The sequence below is a fragment of the Phodopus roborovskii genome, unplaced genomic scaffold (assembly GCF_943737965.1).
Source record: "Phodopus roborovskii unplaced genomic scaffold, PHOROB, whole genome shotgun sequence".
NCBI classification, from domain to species: Eukaryota; Metazoa; Chordata; class Mammalia; order Rodentia; family Cricetidae; genus Phodopus; species Phodopus roborovskii.
This window is the reverse complement of record NW_026126407.1, coordinates 50,488,902-50,511,830: the sequence shown is the minus strand read 5'-3', so window position 1 is coordinate 50,511,830 and position 22,929 is coordinate 50,488,902. Positions and strand designations below refer to the sequence as shown.

Sequence of the window (22,929 nt, the reverse complement as noted above, 5' to 3'; positions counted from 1 at the left end):
CTTGTCTCTCTCTGTCTCCCCTTCCCTCTGCCCAGCACCAGGGTTACAAGTGAGTGCTACCACACCGGATTTTTTTTTTAACATGGTGCTGGATACCTGAACTCATGTCCCCGTGCTTGTACAGTAAGCACTCTTACCCACTGAGCCATCTCCCCAGACCTAGATTATTAAGTTTTGATTTTTGAATCCTAATACCCTGTGTACCCCCAGTAAATATTCATGCCCCTAAGGCCCAACCTTTATCTGCAGGCAGTTTATATGGGTGGCATTTGCTCTCTCGTGTGTATATAAGGACATACCCTTTATCTCTATTCAGCCTCATCAGCTGATAACACAATAACTGGGATGTCTGAGCCACTGTGTGGACACAAGGTCCCTGCAGTTCGGGAACATTTATTTAGTGGCAGCTGGCCTTCATGTTTTTCTCCAAATGTCAATAAAAAATACTCTCCCAAGATACATATTTTTTCCTGCTGGAGACTATGCATTGGCAGGCTTCTAGAAGTACATGTGTGTGCATGTGTTGTGTGCCATGTGCGCTGTCCTAGGACATACTGTACTATACTATACTATACTATACTATACTATACTATACTATACTATACCATACCTTGGGGACTTTCCCCATACCCTACATGCTCTTGTTCCTTCCTGGAAGAAATTACATAAAATAACAATAGCTGTCTAATTATTCTTAGATGCTTTTGGTTTTCCACAGATACGAAATTAAATGAACCCATACCCTTTATCGCTATGGAGGTCTTGGAGAATCAGCTCACATGTGTTCTGTCTCAGTGGCAGCAGTTGAACAGCAACATATCCCTTCCCTTGTGAATATTAACAGAGGAAAGTTTTTAAACATGTTTAACTACGGGTCCAAAGTGAAGGAAGATAGTTAAGTCATTATGGAGAAGAAAATAGTACTTTGTTCATAGTTATGCAAAGTCTCCAAGTAAATCAGAGAAGAGAAGCCCTAGTGAAACCAGAGTGTGGCAAGGCCCAAGTGGGCATTCTCATGAGTTTCTCCTCTGTGGACATGTTTCCAGATTGGTCCTCATTCCCCTAAAGACAAGCCTGAAAAACCTTAAAACGGGTCACATGATGGATGAGTCAGATGATGATTTCAAAGAGCTCTGTGCCAGCTTTTTCCAAAGGGTGAAAAAAAATGGAGCCAAAGATGTGTCAGGAGAGAGAAGGAAGCAGAAGGCAGCTGGCAGCACCCAGAAAAGAGGCAAGCTGAAAGAAGCCACACAAGCCGCCACCAGGAGCAAAACCCTTCAAGACAAGAAACCTCGTTCAGGCAGCCAGGCCTCTAGGACTAAAAAGCAAGGGGCACCTAAATCCCAAGAAGGGGACCCAGCTCTCCCTGTGAATGGAAAGGGAGCTGTCCTTGCTCCTACCCCACAGCCTGTGTTGCGTGAAAGAGCACAGAGCATTCAGACAGGTAACCAGCAGGGCCCGCTGTGACCCACTGCCAGATTTGGTTATGGAGAGGGAACTAAGCGATGTGTGCTGCTGTAAACTGGGGCTCAGAAAACTTGCTATAAAAGGCCAGGTAACATACACCTCTAATCCCAGCACTCAGGAAGCAGCGGTTGTGACTTGTGCCAGCCTGGTCTACATACTGAGTTCTGGGACAGCCATGGCTATGTAGAGAGATCCTATCTCACACAAAACAAAACAAAAGACCAGAGAGTAAATACCATGTTTTTACAGATCATATAGTTTGTACTGCAACTATGATTGGCCCTCCTTGTCTGTGGGGTTCCAAATCTATAGGTTTACCCTCTGTCACATGCTCAACATGTGAGAAAAGAAATAGTCTGTGCTTAATATGTCCAGACTTTTTTCTTTTTATTCCCTAACAATAAAGTGTAGCAACTATTTATACAGCATTTACTGTGTATTTGGTACTATATTAATCTGTAGCTGAATTAAAGCACATTGGGGTACACAGGTTAAATGCAGATAGTATACTTTATAAAAGGGACTGGAAATTTGTAGGGACTATTAGACTAATCTTCCCTAGATACAGAGGTCAACTGTGCTTAATGGCTGCTATAGTGAGAAAGCAGAGATAGATGGTATGGAAGTGAGTTGGTATAGCCTTGTGCCAGTGGAACTTAATTTATAGAAACATGGCTGCCCTAGGACCATAGTTTGCTCAATTCTATGTGTGTGTTCCTTTGTGACTTTGTATGAGTATGTGCTCTGCTTTCCATGAGTGTTTGTATAGTTGACAGTCAGCATAAAGATAATGGCACTTTTGTTTTTTTTTTTTTTGTTTGTTTGTTTGTTTTTTGTTTTTTTGTGAATTAATTCTAAGTTAGGTAAGTTGGAATGGCCAGCCAATCTGGTTAGGCTGAAGAGGCTTTCAGAGGGTGCACTACAGGTTCAAGTTCCCTTCCCTGTCACCCTTGACATCCTCAGCCTCTTCACACAGCACTTAAACCAGCCTTGCACGGGTGATGCATTCACTCTTCAGGCTCCTGATTTCTGTTTCTGATTTTCCTCACCTCTCCTTTGTCCTAAAGAACATTTTTTTTTTTTTTTTTTCCCTAGCGTGGGTACAGAGTCTGAGTGCTAGAGACCGCTGAAGGACTATGTAATGCTGCCTGGGTACTCTGGGCACTCAGGCTCCCTTTGTGCAGCTGCTGAAAGCATTTGTACATGCATATGTGTGAAATTGGCTCATAGCTTCAGGGGTTCTTGAATCTCCACATAAGGCCATAGATGGATCTCAAGTTAAAGAATTGGTCTAGAAAGAAACACTTACCATTAGTATTTCTTTAATGAGTTTTATTGAGGTATTACTCATATTCCATAATTTCACTCTTAAAGTGTACAGTTTAGTGTTTTTAGTACATTTAGAGTTGTGCAACCACCACCACTACTACTACCTAACTTGAGAGTGTTTTTATGACCCCCAAACAAACCACAAACTCATCAGCATTCGCTGAAGCCAGTGCCCCCCTGCATTGGCATATGTCTGTCTCCTTGCTACAGTGAGCACATGAACAGGTCCTGTTCACACAAGTCAGGTCAGATGTGAACTGACTGGTAAAGGACATTTTGGGAAGACATTTGTAGAACAAATGCTGTGAATATTTTCCTCCTTGTCAGAGAGTGCTCCCAATGGCGACTCCCTGCCCCTTCCATCCTGTTTCACTACGACTGGTGTGCCAAGTCCCTCCAAACCCAGAGCCTCAGAGCTGGTTCTCCAACGGATGAAACAGTTCAAGAGAGCAGACCCTGAGCGCTTGAGACATGCTTCAGAAGAGTCCTCCCTAAAGATCACGTTAGAAGAAAATGTCCCAAGGAACCCTCAAGAGGAGATGGTAGTAGAGAACGGTATGGTGAGCATGTTGTTTTCTAAGGAAAGACAGTGTAAAAAAGGGAAACAGAAGGAACCCTGTTGGCCTCATTTTTTTTTTATACAGGTTCTTTGTCTGATGTTTATCTCACCACCTTGTTGGAGGAATGGAATATCTCTATAAGATCTATTTGTTTCATTATTTTTAATTACATGTATGTATATGTCTGTGTGGGGTATGTACATGGAAGTGCAGGTGCCCGTGGAGGCCAGAAGAGTGTGTTGGATCCCTTGGAGCTAGAGTTGCAGGCAGTAGTGAGCTAGTTATCTGACATGGGTACTGGATGCCAAACTCTGGTCCTCTGCAAGAGCACGACACACTCATCCCTGCTGAATTTTCTTACTGGATTTCTTACGTGGTCTTGCCCCGTTTTTTTCCTTACTCCCTTTCCAGTCTCCCTCCCAATTCTTATTATGAAATTATTCTTTTACAGAAAGTTTTTGTTTTGTTGTTGTTGTTTTAATCATAGTAGGGCTGAAGAAATGGGTTAGTATGTGAAGTATTTTCTGAGTAAGCACAAGGACTTGAATTCAAATCCCCAGCGTCTCCAACTGGACATGGTGGTGCACACTGTAACTCTCACACTCAAAAGACAGACAGATTCCTGAGAAGGTGGAAAGAGATAGGGGAAGACACCTGACATTGGCAATGGCCTACACACACACACACACACACACACACACACACACACACACACCAAAAATCAAAACAAAATAAGAAAAAGTTCTCAACCTTCCTAACACACACACACACACACACACACACACACACACACACACACACACACCAAAAATCAAAACAAAATAAGAAAAAGTTCTCAACCTTCCTAATGCTGAGGATCTGTATGTTATGGTGACCCCAACCATAAAATTACTTTGTTGTCATTTTATAACTAATTTTACTATAGTTATAAATCATAATGTAAATATCTGATCTACAACTCCCAAAGGGGTCATGACCCACAGGTTGAGAACTGTAGCTTCATGTACCCTATCTAGAGTTAACAGTTGTAACATTTAGCCATACACATACTTTTTTGTGTATAGTTTTTCACATCCTTCACTGTTTGTTTTGGTTTTATTTTTCAAGACAGAATTTCTCTGTGTAGCCCTGGCGCCACTCCTGCATGACTTGTTTTTCCACATCTTAATTAGCTTTGTTCATGATTCTGGAATTGGGCAGCAGACTAGACTCAAAATGGTTCCACATGCTCTTGCCTTATGTATTTTGTGTTCCACACACATTAATGATGTCAGTGATAGTGTGATGTCACTGACGAGCAACCCATAGATTTCTCAAATTAGCACAACCCAGTTTCATAACAGTTCCCCAGTTGTCTAAGCTATCTTTTTAGCTGTACTGGACCTCACTCTATAGACCAGGCTGGTCTCGAACTCACAGAAATCCACCTGCCTCTGCCTCCCAAGTGCTGGGATTAAAGGCGTGTGCCACCACCGTCCAGCCCAAGCTATCTTTTGTAGCTTGCTTTTTTTTCCTGCACAAAGTTCACATGCTATGTATTGTTTTAGCTCTAATAGTCTTTTTGGGATGGGGTTCAGACTTTACTATATAGTTCTAGAATTCACTATGTAAACCAAACTGCCCTTGAATTAAGGGTTAATCCTTCTGCCTCTAACCCCATTCCCATATTAGTATTATAGGCTTGAGTGTCATACCCCATTTTGAATGAAATCTCTTTAGTTCAGCAGATTGTAGAATAGTTCCCATTTTTTTTTTTTTTACATTAACTTTTGAAAAGTCCAGACTGGCTCATAATTTAGCACATTTTGGATTTGCTTAATTATTTGTTTGTGGTGAATTTTATGTAAATTAGAGGTCTGACCAGCTTCAGTTAAACAGCTTGGCATCCTCTCTTAAAGTGGCTGTGAACTTTGTGTTCCTAGAGGCTCATAATGTCAGGTGATCCTGTAAGCATTGTGGATCTTCATCTCTGATGAATGTGTTCAGAAGGAGAAGAAGGGGATTTTGGGGAAAGGCTCACTGGGTAAAGCACTTGCCACACAAGCATGAGGAGTTTGATCCTCAACACCCACATCAAAGCTGAGCATGCATGAAGGGCCTACCTATAATTCCAGGGCTCAGGAGACTAATACCGGAGATCCCTGGGGCTAACTGCCTGGCTGGACTAGCTGAACTGATGAGCTCCAGGTTCTGAAGAAACCCTGCCCCAGTAAACGAAGTGAAGAGTGATCAAGGAAGACACCCAGTGTCAACCTGTGGCCTACACACACACACACACACACACACACACACACACACACACACACACACACGTACACAAGTACACATGTGTGCTTGCTCTAAAGTAAACAACAGGAAGAAACACTAGTGGAGGATCCACATCCAATTAATAATGGGACCTCTGGGTACTGTATTTGCTATCTTCACTTTGAGAACCCTAAGGATTCTCAGGCTGCAATGATTGGACATCTTGTTGAGTCATCAGTCCTTATGGCAGGCATGTGGCAGGAAGTAATACACACCATCTCTCTGTTTAGGAAAAAGAGGAGCTGGGGTTGGGGCTGTAGCTCAGTGGTGCAGTTTATCATGTGTGAAGTCTTTGGTTTGATCTCTAAAACCCAAAAGAAATAAGCCACCAAATGAAGTTGTGCTGTTTTTTGAGCCTATGACAAGAGTGGTTGACTAAAGTAATAGTCAAGAACTTGGAGAGCTGTAAGTTCTAAAGGCATATTCTCTGAGTCCAGGGCCACCTTTTGAGCTATCTCAAGGCCAGAATCACTCTATCCTTTAGTCAGCTGATAAGAGGAGACTTGATTGTCAGAGGCATTTCACACTGTCCTGATTCTTTTGTTATAATTGGTAAGAAGTCAGCATAGAAGAGGCTGAGCTGTTATACTGTTATACATGCGAGTCCCCAGCTGGATCCCACACATCAAAGCTTCAGGTAATCTGTGTGCACACTAAAGTGTGGAAAGAGCTATTCCAAGAGTCCCCCTGCCCTGTGACCACTCTCCCTAGACAGTGCCTCTGTAAACACACTTGCAGAGTGGTGCTACGTTTTAGTTTCTTTGTTCTTTGCCTAATGCCCATGATGCTAGAGCTGTAGACAAAACAGAAGGGTAGAAGGTCATGGAGCCTGTCTGTTCTCATGGATCTGGATGCTTCTCCACTCCACAGAGTATAAGCCCAGGCTCCATGCTACAGACAGTGATGCTGCTATGGCCCTGGCCTTACAGCAGGAGTTCAGAAGGGAGGAAGCATCTTCCCATCATGACAGCTTGGAGGAGAAGGGGTTGTTCTTCTGCCAAATGTGTCAGAAAAACCTCTCAGCAATGAATGTGACGCGGAGGGAGCAACATGTGAACAGGTAGGAGCAGCAAGGCCACCCCCTTTTCTGTGTCAGTGACCAAATTCCAGTGGCCTGACAGCACCAGTGGGGATATTGACACCTTGCATTGGGGTAGCACCTCAGTCACTAACACACCCCTTCTTCTGAACAGCCCGCGGAGGTATTTCAGCCACTCAAAGGACACAAGCCCTTGGCTTTTGTGCACCTGTCACCACTGTCAGTTTTGGATTACTTTCATCACCTCCAAAGGGGACACCTTCCTCCTTGGAAGTCACTGTGTGTTGTCCCTTCCTCATTCTGACAACTACCTCGAATGCACTCACAGATGTGGGATCACACAATATTTGTCCTTCAGTGTCTGTCCTCCACTTATCCATGTTTTCAGATCTCATTTCTGTGTCGTGTGTCAGCATGTCATCCCCCAAACCACTCTAATGGCTAAATAGTAGCCCATTGTGTGGCTAGACCTCATACTTGCACTTTCATCCATTGCCAGACACTTGGGTTTCCACCTTGTGGATTTTATAGTAGAGCTGCTGTGAGCATGTGTTTTATGGATTTGTTTGAACACTTTTTTCATTTCCTTGGGACTCATACTTGGGAGTGGAATTGTTGGATTGTAAGGTAAAAGTCTGTCCTCAAATTCCTTAGGCACCTTTGCTAACACATAACTAAATTTAGTGTCTGAGGCTGACTTCCAGGAGACATGCAGATGGTGTGAGGGGATCAGCTTTTGGGGAACATTTACATGTCCATCAAGCATTTGCTGTGGTCCCTGTTACTTGAGAAGGTTGTTCTGTATTACTGACTTCCTGCAGATGCCTTGATGAGGCGGAAAAGGCGCTGAGTCCTGCTCCACCTCAGATCCCTGATTGCCCAATATGTGGCAAACCATTCCTCACCTCCAAGAGCAGAATCAGTCACTTGAAGCAGTGTGCAGTGAAGATGGAAGTAGGCCCCCAGCTCCTGCTCCAGGCTGTGAGGTTACAGACAGCTCAGCCTGAGGTGGGCAGCAGCCCTCCAGTACCCAGGTAAGACAGATGAAGGAACCAAATAATGGCATTTTCATTCCAGTTAGACTTTGCCTGGAAAGCTTGTTATAGTGTTGGAGAGAACTAGCTCTCTCTTGGATTCTGGCATGAGATGAAATTGTTCATGGTTGAAGAAGGATCAAGGAGCACAAGGGTTTTGCATGTGTGAGGGGCTACCCATGCAAAGAATTGCCACTGCTTCCTTGAGGTCCTTCCTTCAACATTGCCAGTCCCATAATTCTGCATTGACTACTCTAGAGCATCTAAGAATTTCTCATTTTTCTTATTTGCTTTACTTTTCTGTCTTGGTTGTGCAGCATGCTCCTATCTTGTGTAGCTTTGTTTTCATACTATTAATGCCAAATTATTCAGCACAGTTCCAAGAGTTGACTAGGCAGAACTATAAGACTATATAATATTCTGTGAGTATCCCATACAATATTTTTGTTCATATTCACCCCCCACTCTTTCCCCTAAGAATGTATTTTTTAATTGCATGAGTTAATGCATATGTATTAAAATAGGAGGCTCCCATAACAACTGGGAAGCAGTCCTCAGTATGCAGACTCCAGACATGCAAGCAATGTAGGCTCAGCTCTGTTCCCTGTCCCTGAGCTGAGTACATCTAAGTTGGCCCCAACTTTACAGGGAACAGAGGTAGCGTGGGTACCAGACTTCTGTGGAAAAATGTTTATCCTCATCACTGCCTTGCACGTGGGTTATCAGCTGCTGGACTGGGCCACAGTGAGCAGAGGAGGGTCTCCAAGCCAGGGAGTCTCCCTACACTTAGTGTATCCATACTAGTATTGTAGGGCAGGAGGCCTTGAGGTCATAGACATCTAATCTATTGTTTATCTCACAGATTAAAATTGTTTACTTTTAAAAGGCTTCCAAATAGTGAAATTAGATGTATACATGGGTCCTTCTAGAAGGCTGGTGAGTAGAAAAGTATGGGAGTCAATCATCCTCAAAGGGCTTTGGGCCTTCCCTAAGGGGGTTTTGAATGTTCTCTGCTGAGACCAAGCTGAAGCATTTGGACTTTAGAATATTCCAGATTTCGTGGTTAGAGCACCATGCTGGTCTGAGTATGTTGTTGCCCTCCACACTCCTTACTTGGTTTCTCTAAGCCCGAACCCTGCCTATGTCCCAGAGTGTAGTACCAGCACTGCTCTTACTCCTGCCTCCTGGCTGCTGGCTGGTGCCCCTCTCTCTTGCCTATGTTAGCGATTGTCTTGTCTGAGTTAGGGATTGTTTACACTTTCCAAGACCACACCTAAGACTCTTCTACCTTCCCTGTGTAGGGAGAGCTTGAGCTTTTGCAAACATCTGAGTTGCTTCCTAGCACACCTCCTCTTTGCCCAGCTGCTGGGGCTCACTCAGACAGTAGATTTTTTTTTCCCCAGCCACAAAGGACATCATACAAACCTTCTGTAAGGCAGAGAGAGGTCAGCTCTAGCGTGTCTGTTTATGTAGCAGCAGAGTCTGGAGCCCTGTCATTTGGGCCTTGTATAGAATGCTACTGTAGTCCTCCTGCAGAAGGGTCCATTGTGGCCAGGACTGCCTTGGGAGTATCTGAAGTTTCAGTGGGCAGAACTTGTTGGCTACAGAGAGCCTACTTGGAGCTATAGATGAGGGTTTAGCCACATATAGGTATGTAGGTACCACTGAGGGCCAAGAACGAGCCCAGGCCCTCCACTGTTGGGCTGTGCTAAATTTCTAGTTTGGGTCAAATGAGTGCTCTGAGAATAGATTTGGCACAGTGAAAGCCCAAGCAACTGTTGGCCCATTGCAATGGGCAGACACACCATCTCTTTTATTTTCTGGAAGGTAGGAGAGGCCCAGAATCAAAGGCATTTGCTGACCTCTCTCTGTGGCTATCTTTTTAACTTCAGCAACCATGTTGGAGGTTTAAAACGGAAAGGAGCCACCATCAAGAAGAAACCACAGAAGAGGTGGAAGGCCGACAAGCCTGAGGCTCCGTCTGAAGATCTGCTGGTGGCCATGGCTCTGTCTCGCTCCGAGATGGATCAGTGTCCAGCTGAGCCCCCACTCAGGCTGGAAAGTGCTTTTTCTGAGAAGATAAGGCTAGGTGCAGGTACATGTGGTTGGAGCAGAAGCCTGGGGAGAGCTTGGTGCCTGGTTGCTGGCTGAGAGTTATCATGGCAGCTGCTGGGATGAGTGGTCAGAGCCACTTCTGACTGAGCCACTTCTGTTTATCTCTAGAGAAGAAAGGTCGCAGGAAGAAGCCCCTGGTGTCCCCCCCGCAGTTGTTAACCCAGGACTCTGAGACCACAAGTAGACAGATTGAGGACCGTGTGGCCCAGCTACTATCAGAAGAAGTGGAGCTGTCCCACACCCCGCCACTTCCTGCCAGCAAGATTTTTAAGGAAGAATTAGAACATGCAGGCTGGCATCTGCAGCTGCCTGAAGGAAAGCGGAATTTTCTGTGGGAATGCAGCACCCTCACAGGAGCCTGGGCTGAGGAGTCCTTCTATACAGTGGGCCTGGTTCCTCCAATTGTGTCCCAACGGCCCAAGGTGAGCCCTGCTCCTCCTAACACACATGTGGATGGGCTTTGGAAAGAGGTGGGTAGTTAGAAATGCAACCAGATACCAGGGCTGGATGAGGAAAAGTCCATTAAGTAGACTAGGGAGGAAGCAACAGAGGCATTGGCTATACCTCACATCCGTAGCACCTCACTTGGACTTATGCTAAGGAAAAAAGGACTTTGGTTCCCCAAATTTAGCATATTCCCAGAAAGCTTGTTTAAATGTGAAGTCCAGGCCCACTCCTGTCCAGCTATTAAATCTGTCAGATAGAGCCTTGGAACCTAGGTCCTGTCCTTTAGACAGTTCTGCTAAAGATGGTCCTGTTCAGCAGCCTTGGCCATTTAAATAACGTGAAGTGGGCTGCTGGCTGCTGCAGACCCTTCTTCTTCACACTTGGGGGCATCAGGTAAACCTGAGCCATGACAGAAGCTGCCAATGGCTGCCTGAGCTGCTCCTGGATGCTCCTGGCCTCCCTTGAGGGCCCTGACTTATCTGCAATCTTAGATGTAGCTTTGCATGTGTAGGGTGGCTGCGGCAGAGTGTGTCAGTGACAGTAATACATCGTCACTGGCTTTTCACCTACTTTCAGGAACAGGAGCTGTCACTGCCCAAGCAGCAAGAGCCAAGTACACAAAGGCCACCTGCTTTCCACAGCAGCCCTCCCATGAGCCGCAGCCCCAAGAACCAGCTGCTGTCCTCCAGTCAGAGGGAGCATCAAGCTCTTCAAGATCTTGTGGACTTGGCAGTGGAGGGGATGAGCGCCAGCCCATTGCCCAGCAGTCTGGGAGTACTTGCAGGTGAGACACTGGGTGGCGTCTTGGGCCTGCCCATGCAATCTGAGGTGGGTTGGGAGTAGAGCATGGGCTGCTGTGAGGCTCTGTGCTCATCCCAGTTCAGTGGAGAACATGGTATAAGGTGTGTTTTGTGTTTTTTCCTCACAGATGACTGTGATGGAGCACATTCATATGTCTCACAATCTTCCTTAAACTTTAGACAAACACAGAGCTTCCTGGGCTAATCTTGTCTTACCTTTCTGTCATGGAAATGGGTAGAAATAATTGGGAGAGGGTTACTTTAAGTGAAGATAATGTGTCAGCCTAGGGTTAGCACTGCCTGCTTGGGAGGTGATGACCCTTTAATCTATGCACCCTCCTGTCAGGGTTGGATTCGGATCCCAGCAGCCTTCCACTGACTGGGTTTGTCCTGCCATCTAAGAAGACTCTTCAGAGGAGTGACCATGCCTCAGTAAGTGTGAACTACGTCTGTGCCGCAGGTTAGCGTGTCAGCTCTGCCCTGGCTTTGTGGTCTATTTCCCAAATGGCATACCTTGACAACCCTTGCTGGAGCTGAGAGTTCCCGGCCTCCTCTCTCCCCTCTTGGGTCATTGCTGTGCTTGGACACTAGGTTTCCTCAGCAGCCAGTCCTCAGAGCCAGCTTTGTTGAGGAATCCAGAAATCACTGCCTCATTTGGGCATCTGTCCTGTATGTTTGTTTCTTTAGTGATTTCCTACATCCATTAGGGATTCATTGTGCCCCATCTGTATGTGGATTATGGGGTGGGCTCCAACTAACAATCCAATGTACTCTGTTGGTAATGAGTGGCATTGGAAGGTGGGAATTCCATAAAGTGGGTGTCATTCCATAAGGACCATCCTATGCAGAGGACCATCTTGGTGATGTCCCTGCGTGTAGCGAGGATGTATTTGGTTCCTGAACAGCTTGGGCTCAGGGTCTGGTCCTTTGCATCAGGCTACTCTGAGAACCAGGTATTCTGCTATGTACATGCAGTGCTTAGGAGCTGTGAAGACTTCTTTATCCACCATTGTCCCTTCTACCATGGATCGGGCAACATACCCTAATAGGGAACCCAAGAAAGCAACTAGCATTCTCCATTCTGGTTTGATGGGGTCCTTAACGTTAGTGACCCAGAGATAGAACCTCATGCCTCACGTGCACACCCTGGAGAGGAAACCGTAGCTCTGGCCCTTGGTCTTCTCTAGCATGCCCTCTTGTGGGTAGTTAGCATAGCAATGAGGGACCTGAAGATCCTCTTTTCCTCTTCCCATTACAGCTCTCCTCGCTTGGTTTGCTGGTGTCTGACTTTGGGACAATGGTTAATAATCCACACCTGAGTGATGTTCAGTTCCAGATTGACAGCGGAGAGGTGTTTTATGCCCACAAGTTTGTTCTCTATGCCCGATGTCCACTTCTTATTCAGCATGTAAGTACACAGGGTGCTGGCGCCCTACCTCCCCCTCCCTTTTTTTTTTTCCAGAAAGAAAGTTTTCCTCCTTCCTTCACTAGTGTTTGCATCTTCACAGACTCTCCCAAACCTTCCCTCCCCTCCCCCATCTCTGTTGGAACTTAGAACCATTCTAAGTGCTGAGATTACAAGCTTGAACTACCATGTAGGAATCCAGCAGACTGCTCAGTCTTTGTCAGAAAGTTCTAGACTTAAGCATGTCTAACCTTTTTAATACTGTAATATAATATTCATCTCTATACTGGAACTCATGCAACCCACAGACCCAAACATGTAGCACAAATTATAATTTGTCTTAATAATAAAAACTCAGAGTCAGCTATCTGGGGGTGAAAGCTGAATGAGAAGCAGAGTGGCAACCCACTAGAGTTCTCCTCTATCAATGCTCAGACCAAAGGGGCCATCCTGACCTCAGACTGCATCCTCAGACTGCTCAGACTGCACTCATCTCTATGAATCCTCAGACTGCACAGACTGACTGATGCTCAGATTGCACTGAGCGCCTGTGTCCTCCAGCCTTATGTTCCTCTCTTCACCCAGCCATATCATTCCTTTTTCCACCTCCCAAGTGCTAGGATTACCTTTGTGTGAGCTCTGTTTCTCTTTTAGCCTGGATCAATTTCATGTAGCCCAAGGTGGCCTTGAACTCTCAGAGATCTGCCTGCCTCTGTTTACCGAGTGCTAGGATTAAAAGTGTGTGCCACAACTGCCTGGCCTCTATTGCTAACTAGTGCGGCTAGCTCTGTACTCTGGTCTTCAGGTAAGCTTTATTTTAGATCATAAACAAAATATTGCCACACAAAACCAGACATGCTTAGAATACATGATACACCTGCCAAGTGAAAAAATAACCTATTCCTTAAACATCCATCACCATGTGATTTTTGGAAACAAAGGTCTAGACTATAGAATCTGGCTAAGAAAATACACAAGACTTCTCCCAAAACCCCAGGATCTCAGGCTGTCTGAGAGGCTAAAGATGGATCATTGTTCACTCCAGATTATAAGCCTTATGTGTTGTCCCTGCTTTTAGGTAAATGCTGAAGGCTTCTCTGCTGTGGAGGATGGGGATCTGACCCAGCGCATCCTGCTGAGAGATGTGAGCTCTGAGGCCGCCCAGGCATTTCTGAACTATCTCTACATGGCAGACACTGACGTACCTCCCAGCCTGGCTCCTGATCTGCGTTCCCTGGCCCTAAGGTTGGGATTGTACTTTATACACACTCCACAATCTTTAGAGTTGGGACATGAATTGGGAGATTGATAGGTAGTTAGCTAGCCTGCCAACAATGCTGTCCACTGTGGCTTTTCTCAGGCACAGGGTCTTGAGTAACTGTCAGTACTGCCTGGTTTTATAGCCCTCCTGGCTGCTGTGATTGCCAGCTCACTTGACACACCTTCACTTTGTTAGTAGTGGAGTTTAGGCACCATGGCTGCTATCTAGTGCCATGACCAAGGGGGTCCCTACACAAGGGGAAAGGCCACAAGAGAGACACCCTGTTCCTCTTCATGAGATATGCTCTGGCCACCAGTTGTAGCTGCCAGCAGGTGCCTCTGTACAGAGCAGTTAATACAGTTTCTCCTCCTATTGCAGATTTGGTGTGAGTGACCTTGTTCACCTATGTGAACAAGTGCCTGTCATGATGGACTTGGAGGGAGAGCGACAGGAGGAGAAGGAAAATGAGAATTGCGAAAGCAGAGCAGAGAATTTCCAAGAACTCTTGAGGTCAGTGTGGGTAGATGAGGAGGAGGAAGCAGAGATGCTGTTAAAACCTGAGGTCTGTGAGGAAGACAGAGAAAAGGTGAATGAAGCAGAAATGGAAGAAATTTATGAATTTGCAGCCACTCAGAGGAAGCTGCTCCAAGGGGGGAGCACAGCAGACACAGATGAGGATGCTAACCAGCTCGGGGAGGTCAGTACAGTCTCTGAGCCTTCCCTAGCAGGTGCCCAGAGTAACAGACGTACAGAGCAGATGGAGTCATCTGGGCTGGTCGGCTGGGAAAATGAAAGAGATTCCATTCCACCCCAGGGCCAGCGCTCGGACTGGGGAGAGAAAGCAGGCACCCAGGAGGCGCTAAGGGAAGCAGCTAGCCAGCCCAGCTCCTGTAGCCCTTCTGAGAGCCACCAGGTGAGTGAGGGGTGCTCTCCTTTGCATCCCACCAAGGCCCATGACTACAAACAGCTCTTTGCATCAGCTCAAAGAAAATCATCTGAACTGTCAAAAATAGCAATTGGTCGTGAAGAGCAGAGTGACACTGTCCGTGAGAGGCCTGCAGAGGCAGCCCATTCCCCTGCCCTAGAGCAAGCACCCTGCTTCCTCCTGCCACAGTCTCCTGTAGGTGGAAGTCCCGGCCAGTCACAGCTTCATCTATATCACACAAGCGGTTTGTCCCCGTCAGCGTCCCAGTCGCACTGCAGCATTTCCAAGGTGGCATCCCCAAGCTCACTGTCTCCGGTCACACCAGCTAAGCAGAGAAGGGACAGTAGCGTTCTCACATCATTGAAAGAACCAGGCCACCAGAAAGGCAAACGAAGCAGAAATAGGGGCATCCTGACTTCCCCAGCAAAGTCTCCACCCATTGACCTGACCCAGTCCGTACCTGATCACTTGAGTCCCAGGTCCCAGAATCCTCTGTGTCACGTGAAGAAAGAGGACGAGGTTATCCTTTTACTGGATTCAGATGAGGAGCTGGAACTAGAGCACAGCAAGACAAAGTTAATTTCTAAAGAGTCCCCAGAAGGAAGGAGAATTCTAGAAGTTAGCCCCAGTTCCTCTGAACTGTTTTCAGTCATCGATGTTGATGAAGAGCATTTCCAAAGCCCACCAAAGAGAGAAGCCGGGCTACAGAGGGAAGAGGAGGAACAGCTGGAAAGCCAGGCCACCCTGCAAAGCAGAGCGATCCCCTGGCTGTTCTGCAGCCAGAAGAACAGCCTGGAGGAGGACAGCACTACAGACACCTCCTGGCTGGTGCCTGCCACTCCGGGGCCCTGCCAGAGCCGTGATTGCTCATCACAGACCCAAATCTTAAGCCTTAAGGCCAGGAGCCCACCAGACGAGACTGTCCAGCACACACCCAGGCCTTCCATAGATTGCAGGACTGTGCAAGAAGCATCCCAGAATCTCTCAGTGATCATGCCACATAAACTGCCTGTTACTCAAGGACCTCCCGACAGTGGGAGACTGGCCTACAGAAGCCCTTCCCATCCTTATCCTAGGTGCCACAAACATTCTTCTCTACAGCCATGTCCTACCCCCAATTTTGCCAGGTTGCCCCCGAAAATCTCATCGCCTGGGCCATGCCTGCCAGACCAGGCTGCAGCTGATGAAGTAGTAGAAGTTGGGGACAGTGATGATGAGCAGGAGGTGGCTTCCCATCAAGGAACCAGCAGCCCTGTGCTAGATGGTGACCCCCCAGTTCCCATGGGTGACTGCTGTTGGCATGATGAGCCCCTCTCACCAATTCCAATTGACCACTTGAATCTAGAGCGGACTGGCCCCCTGACCACAAGCAGCCCCGGCCGTCAGTCCCAGGAGGCTCTTCATAGTCGTGATTGCCACTCCCCAGGACTCCTGGGCACCACTCCGATCCGAGGGCGCTATGGTGCCCTGAGAGGGTCTCCTGAGCAGTCTTCACACACTGCCTCTCCAGGGAACAGCAAGCTGAGCTTCATGAGCCGGGCTCTGTGGGACGACTGGGGTGAGGAAGAGCAACACTCTCCAGAGGCTCCACCTGTGGCCCAAATTCTGAGCACCAGAGCTTGCAAGCCAGGCAGCCCAGAGACACCAAGTGAGTGGCTGTGGGGCCTGAGAGGTCTTGTCCTTTATTGTTTACACTAATGGGGTGTGGAGGTCTAGGGTGAAAGCTGGGCTAGCAGTGCTGAAGGACTTGCTCATCTGGACAAGACCTTCTCTTTTATCCCCCCCCCCCAGACTCTCTTGTGAAGTAGAAGAAGTGGCTGGGTCCCTAGGATATACTTCAGAACCAGCAAGTCAGCATCTCCTAAGCCTGCCCGTATCTCAACTGATGCACTGATTAAAAGTTCCTTTCTGTGAACCCACCTCCAGAACACTGACCCAGTAGCCAGAGGTTATAGCTGTCAACAGACATCACAGTTGTACCTTAAGATGGCAAAGTGTGGTTCCTTAAAAAGTTCAGTAATGGGCTAAGGCTCAGTGGTAGCAAACACGGGACCCTTAAATTCAATCCCAGCACCAGGTGTATAAAGATATAAAGAATTTAAATATACGAACCTGGGTGTGATGACACATGCCTATAATACTTGGGAGATAGAGGCAGGAGGATCAGAAGTTCAAAGTCATCATCAGCAATATAGTAAGCTTTTCATGTCTAGGCTATGTGAGACCCTGTATTTAAAAAAAAAAAAAGAAAGAAAGAAAGAAATAAAGAAAGAAAGAAAGAAAGAAAGAAAAAAGCTGAGTATAGTGCCACACACCTTTAATCCTAGCATTCAGGAGGCAGAAGCAGGCGGATCTCCGTGACTTCATTTCTGGCAGTTAGGTTCAGGATTGCTGGGTCATAGGGTAACTGTGGCTAGCGTCTTGAGGAACTGCCACACTTTCCCCCCAAGATACTGCTTCATTTTCACCCCTACCAAGCAATGTGTGAGGTGAGGGTTCCAATTCTCCCCTCTAATGGCTGTGAAGTGGTATTGCACTGTATTTTTGCTACCTGATGGCTGATGATGCTGAGCATCTTTGTATTTTTTTAGTGGCCATTTGTGCATGTTCTTTGGAGAGATGCTTGCCCCAGTCCTTTGTTTATTTAGAATTATATTGTACTTTTTCTTTCATTTACTTATTGTGTGTGCGCATGTGCATGCAGAGGTCAGGAGACAACTCTGGGTGTTGGTCCTCTCTTTTCACTATGTGGCTCCCAGGGATAGAACTCAGGTTATCAGGCTGGTGGGTAGGCACCGTTACCTGAACAGGCACCAAACCATGTCAACAGCCTGCATTGTCTTTTTCTTGTTGATCTAGGAAGTTCTGATGTCTAATGCTGCCAGTTGTCAGGTGCTATCACTGCTCACCAGGCCACTCTTTAACCTTAGGTTAGGTCATGTGCTGGGCTGCTGTTGTAAGAGGCCCCAGAGCCTGTTCACCAGGCATTAGCGTTGTGTACATGGTTCTTCACAATTGCTGGGTACTCCTTGTTGTGCCTGCCGGAAATCCTCTCAGCCTCCAAGGAAGTGACTCCCGACTGCAAAAGAAAAAGGTTTCTTATTGCTAAGAACCAAACCGGCTGGGACTTCACTCTATGGGAAGAGTAAGGCACCTGCTTACAATTTCAAAGCATTTTTAAAAGGGAAAGGGAGGCTTAGCTCACAAGGTTTCCGAGATTACAGAGGTTTCACAGAGTACAAAGTTATTACAAGGCCGGATTGTTTAGCACACCTGCAGGAGTTTTATGTTCGTTTGTTTTTTTTCTCTACAGCATGCTGGTGGGCTCAAGATAATGGGACAGGGGGTTGTCTGCACAGCTGGTGTGAGCTCCTAGCTCCTGCTTTCTTCTTTAGCTCCTGAGAACAGCATGTGGGCTCAGTACTCTGCAGTCAGGGAGTTATCCACTGGCAGAAATTCTTGTTCTCTCTAGTTTTCCCTTCTTGCCATAAGCCCTATACATACTTTTAGTTATTAATTTTTCCTCACACTCCTCCCAATGGGAAGATTCAACTCAGATGGTGAAGGTGGCCATTAATGCTCGTTCTCCTTGGCCATGGTGTTGATTGGGGTCTATCAATTCCCATGTGACACTTCCAGGGCAAGAAGTGGTAGCAAATCCATGCCCCTCATGCTAAGACCTGTGCTTCTCGTGTTTTATCCAGAAGGTGCTAACCGGAAAAAGAACTTGCCTCCTAAAGTGCCTATAACTCCAATGCCAAGGTATTCAATCATGGAGACCCCAGTGCTGAAGAAAGAACTGGACAGGTTGGTCGTGTTCCTCCAGGCTTCCTCTCAGGCGGTCTATTGGGAATAACCAGGCCCAGGAAGGAGACTGACCCAGCACCTTTCAGGTCTTGGAGACGAGCTGGCCTGAGCCTGGGCGGGAAGTCCTGCAGGTTGCTGAACAGAGGGTGTGGTTGCTTAAGTAGGGTGGATGCTGGGCTTTTCTTTGCTTCTATCAGATCTGAGCTCAAGAAGCTAACTCATGAGGCTCCTGTGGGTTACTCCTAGGAAATAGGTCTCCATGTTCCATACTGGTAGACATGGGGGGACCCTAGCCATGCCATCCAAGTAAGGAGACTTCATTTTTTTTTTTTTTTTAATAATGTGAAAACTGTCACATTCCAACAATACTGCTCTTCAGCTTGAGTGTTTGGTGAAGTCACTGTTTCCACCATTTCTCAGAATGCTATGGGATTCTGGCATAGACCTCCAAGCTTAGTTGGCATGTGGCCAGATGGTCAGCTTTGAATGTGCCCGAAAGTCGGGTTCTAAGATTTCCATCTGATAAAGCCATGCGCTCCTCCACAGAAATAGCTGCACGGTTGAACCCTGACGTCCACCTGTTTCCACATGCAGGTTTGGAGTCCGTGCTCTGCCCAAACGCCAGATGGTACTAAAACTGAAGGAGATTTTCCAGTACACTCACCAGACTATGGAGTCAGACTCGGAGAATGAGATCCAGTCCTCCCAGGTGCCCCCGGAGGTACCTTGCAGCCAGGCCCCTCCCATTGAGACCTTCAAGCCTTCAAGGTTAGGAGGCTACACCCAGCTCAAGGCCATTGCAGATCTTGGGACTCAAAGAGCCAAGGGTCCCACTAAGAGCAAGGGCCCTCAACATCAAAAGACACAGCACGGTGAAAGTGTTTTCCACTCGAGCAGGTTGCCAGCTGGGGAGCCGCCTTCAGGCCCTGATGGGGATGCCTCACTCCCAGCCTCCCAGGAATCCTTGGCTACCTCTGTGGATGGCAGTGACAAATCCTTTAGCTCTCAAAGGTAACAGAAGCAGCAGGGCCAGTCATATCATGTGTCCTCTGAGTAGTGGGTCTGATGTCCACTACTAATGTCCAAAACCCATAAAATTTCTGGGCTCTTTAGGAAGCCCACATGGTTTAAAGGTTCACTTTCCAAGTCCCTACAGGGCTTTGAAACTCTGTAGCTTCCTTATATATGGGAGCTTTCTGGCTGAGGGGGGGTCCCACCTAGACTAGCCCAACCCGGGAACTAGGTAGGAACCACAGACCTGTGGGACACCTAGGAGTCTTGTCACATGGGAAGCCCAACAGAGCCCTGGAAGCACTCATTCCCACAGAGGGGCCCCTGGTCTTGAGGGCTGTAGACAAAGGGTGTTACAGACATCATCATCCTTTTCAGTTCCTCCTGTGAGTTTGGAGCTGCCTTAGAGTCTGCAGGTGGAGAGAAGGACGAAGAGGAGGGGGTCAGTGCGTCACAAGTTGCCCTCCAGGCCGCAGACACGGAGGAGGCCGTGAGACGCTACGTCTGCTCCCAGCCTGCCCTGTATAGGAAGGTACTGACGTACCAGCCTCTTGAGCTGGCCGAGCTACAGGCAGAGCTGAAGCAGGAGGGCATCCCTGTGGCCATGGGCAAGCTGCTGGACATCCTCGATGCACAGTGTGTCACCTTTACAACTGCTGCAGCCCGAAAGGAGAAGCAGAAACAGAAGAGACGGCAGCCCCTGGGCAGAAAGAAAAAGGACCAGAAATGACAGGCTTTCTGCCAGAGGGCCTGGACACCCAGTGCAAGTCAGGCCTCTGTGGGTATGTCTCAATATCAGCCTGCGTCTCTGTAAAGGACAACATCCCCAGCATACTCTTTCTGTCCTGGGCTCTACCAACTCTATGTGTCACCCCTGGATTTCCATCCAGGTCCCCCCCCCCAGTCAGTGCCAGTCCCCCCCACCTTGGCCCAAGCAGGATCCTGTCTTATGTGTTCTGAGAGGCAGTGGGCCATACCAGCTGACCAGGGCAAGAGCCAAGCCTTCTTCACTTGCCATTCTGTGTCTACTACACCCAAGCACAGCTGTCCTAGTAGTATATTGTGAGATGATCATAAGGCCCAGCCTGCCTTCTCAGCATTTGAGCCACCCCAGCCACCCCAGGGCAGCCTGCACCACTCCTTCACAGGTGCTCTTCTGACCTAGTGCCTGCCCAGATACTTGTCACCGTCACCAGCATTTTCTAAGCAGGACTATGAATAAGGCCCAGCACAGCTATGAAGACCCCCTTCCCACCTCCAAAAGTAAGCATTGCTGTTTGTGGGCTCCTCCCATGTGTGTTAAGCCTCCTTGACCCGGGAGCAGTGTGGATCCTGGGGAGGGCCAGAAAAGAAGTTTGGGTTTCCATAGCCTGCAAATATCCTTGTCTGTTTTAAATACAGTGAAGTTGTTTTATATGAGTGCAATAAAAAACAAGGCTTTATTTAAAATAAACAAACAAATAAATCTAGATGTTCCTCTCTGGGAAATTTATGGAAAACACGGTGACTTGAGCCCCACTACCCTGCCGCCCACCAATGGCTATACACGTGTTCTTATCTTAGGGTGCTAGGGCTGCTTATTGCCCACTTTTCTGTGGTTCCTAGATGACAGATATACTCATTTGCACACTCAGTGTCCCAGTGTTCACACTAATAGTGCCCTCACCAGCACTCAATCGCAGCTGCTCAGGGAAGCACCAGGGACAGCTTGAGTCTCATCTGCAGTATCACAGGTGCCAGGCTGGTCCCGACAGGCCTATTGAGTCAGCTTTGCCTTGTTAGCACAGTGCTTGTTTGGCGCTGATATAGAACTCTGCCTGGCCACAGGGAAGATTGGCCAGACATTCTTTTGGGACCTGGAGTGTGGCTTGGTGATCGAGCACCTGTCTGGCATACCTAAAGCTCTGTGCTCAGTATCCGGTACTGTAACAAGAAAGAAGTACTTTTGGGCCCTTAGGGTGACACGGAGGACAGATTCCTAGAAAAGGTCTGTGAGCTGACCTATGGGGCCAGCAGTGTTTGGGAAGGTGAAAACGAACCTTCGTGTCTGTGGAATGTGTGTCCTGGCCATGACCAGGCAGAGAGAAACCAGTCCTGGCCTCTGATATCCTGGACGTCCTTTGGGTAAACTGGCATATTTAAAGGTGCTATGTTTCTTCTGTAAAGAACGTGATGGGGTCACCCCCAGGACAGAAGGAGGTTGGAGGAAAGTGAGGTAGAGTTACCAAGACAAGACAGACATGGGGTCTTACGACCTCAACAGGCTTGTGGTTGGGATGTGCTCTGTGTGTCCCTCCTGGGAAGAAGCAGGGCCCCTGCTGTCAGAAGAGGTCCATCCCTCCTAGAAGAAGCAGGGCCCTGCTGTCCTCAGAAGAGGTCCATCCCTCCTAGAAGAAGCAGGGCCCCTGCTGTCCTCAAAGGATGTCCATGACCCACAGGAAGTGAAGAAGCCAGGTTGTCCATATTGAGGGAAGAGTTTAGGGAAATTCAAAGGTCAAGTTAAAAAGCCTGTGGGTGGCTAAAAGCAGGGAGACAGCCAGTGGTTGAGTCACCCTCCTCCCCCAGTTTCCGGGCTGGGTTCACATGGCTCCTGGCAGCAGCAGTGCTGAGCAGTTGGCTAAGGCTGCACATGTGTGTGCCATGGGTAGTCAGATGACAGCCTCTAACCCCTGAACCTATGGATTTAGCATCATTTACTTGTTCTAAAACAAGAGTGAACAATTGCTGTTTCTGGAGGAAGGTTTAAATGAACCACTGCAGAGAAGATGTGGCCAGAACTAGTAGTAGGTGAACAGGGACTTGGGGGAAAAAACTCCACCTCCTCACACACACACAATAAAAAAAACACTGGCTCTGGGATCACACCACTGGGCCAGCTGCTCGAAGAGAAAGCCAAGACACAGGGCTGCCTCATACCTCCAGTGAAGCTGAAGCTACATGGATACAGGGGCCCCTTGTTGAATAAACTGGGGGCAGGAGGAGCTCCCTTTCAGAAATCACTTCTTGCATAGGATTATCACAAGAAGAAAGCACTTAGCCCCACAACAATGTTCACTGAACACAAATGAAACAGTCACAATATGGTCCAGCCCTTGCCATGGCCTAGGCTTGTCTACTTAAAGCAGCCTGTGTGGAGCCACAGCCCAGCTTGAATAGATGGCCACTGGCCCAGGTAAGGGAGCTCACCGGAAAAGGCCCTGGACCTGCAGATAGGAAGTTTCACACTCGCCAAATTAGGAAGAACTGAGACCATTTTCTGTACTGCTGTCCTGCTCCCAGGAGACAGAAAGTCTCAAAGAAGATGCCACACACACACTACAGAATAGCTCATGTATGGGCTGTGACCATTACTGGGAAGTGAGGAGGGAGCTAGCACTGGGATGCTCCCTATGACCCTCAGAGAGGAGGTTATTTCCTCTCCT

General features: G+C 47.6%; 1 protein-coding gene across 1 annotated transcript; it reads left to right on the top strand.

The window, feature by feature from the left end:
• The first annotated feature begins 991 nt into the window (after positions 1 to 991).
• Positions 992 to 20,983, top strand: Slx4 (SLX4 structure-specific endonuclease subunit). The gene is made up of 15 exons (XM_051181310.1): positions 992 to 1,444; positions 3,124 to 3,351; positions 6,534 to 6,723; positions 7,524 to 7,736; positions 9,629 to 9,831; positions 9,960 to 10,282; positions 10,875 to 11,082; positions 11,445 to 11,530; positions 12,357 to 12,506; positions 13,582 to 13,748; positions 14,143 to 16,337; positions 18,394 to 18,496; positions 19,091 to 19,264; positions 19,394 to 19,507; positions 19,886 to 20,983. Exons 1-15 carry the CDS (start codon positions 1,099 to 1,101, stop codon positions 20,235 to 20,237), a joined length of 5,052 nt encoding a protein of 1,683 aa, XP_051037267.1. The 5' UTR covers positions 992 to 1,098; the 3' UTR covers positions 20,238 to 20,983.
• Positions 20,984 to 22,929: the final 1,946 nt, after the last annotated feature.

Excerpts from the sequence above, each read along its gene's own strand:
- Slx4 (XM_051181310.1), top strand. The coding sequence starts at position 1,099 with ATGATGGATGAGTCAGATGATGATTTCAAAGAGCTCTGTGCCAGCTTT. Across the intron at positions 9,832-9,959 it reads GAAGATAAGGCTAGGTGCAG|AGAAGAAAGGTCGCAGGAAG; the intron begins GTACATGTGGTT and ends GTTTATCTCTAG. Across the intron at positions 13,749-14,142 it reads CTGCGTTCCCTGGCCCTAAG|ATTTGGTGTGAGTGACCTTG; the intron begins GTTGGGATTGTA and ends CTCCTATTGCAG.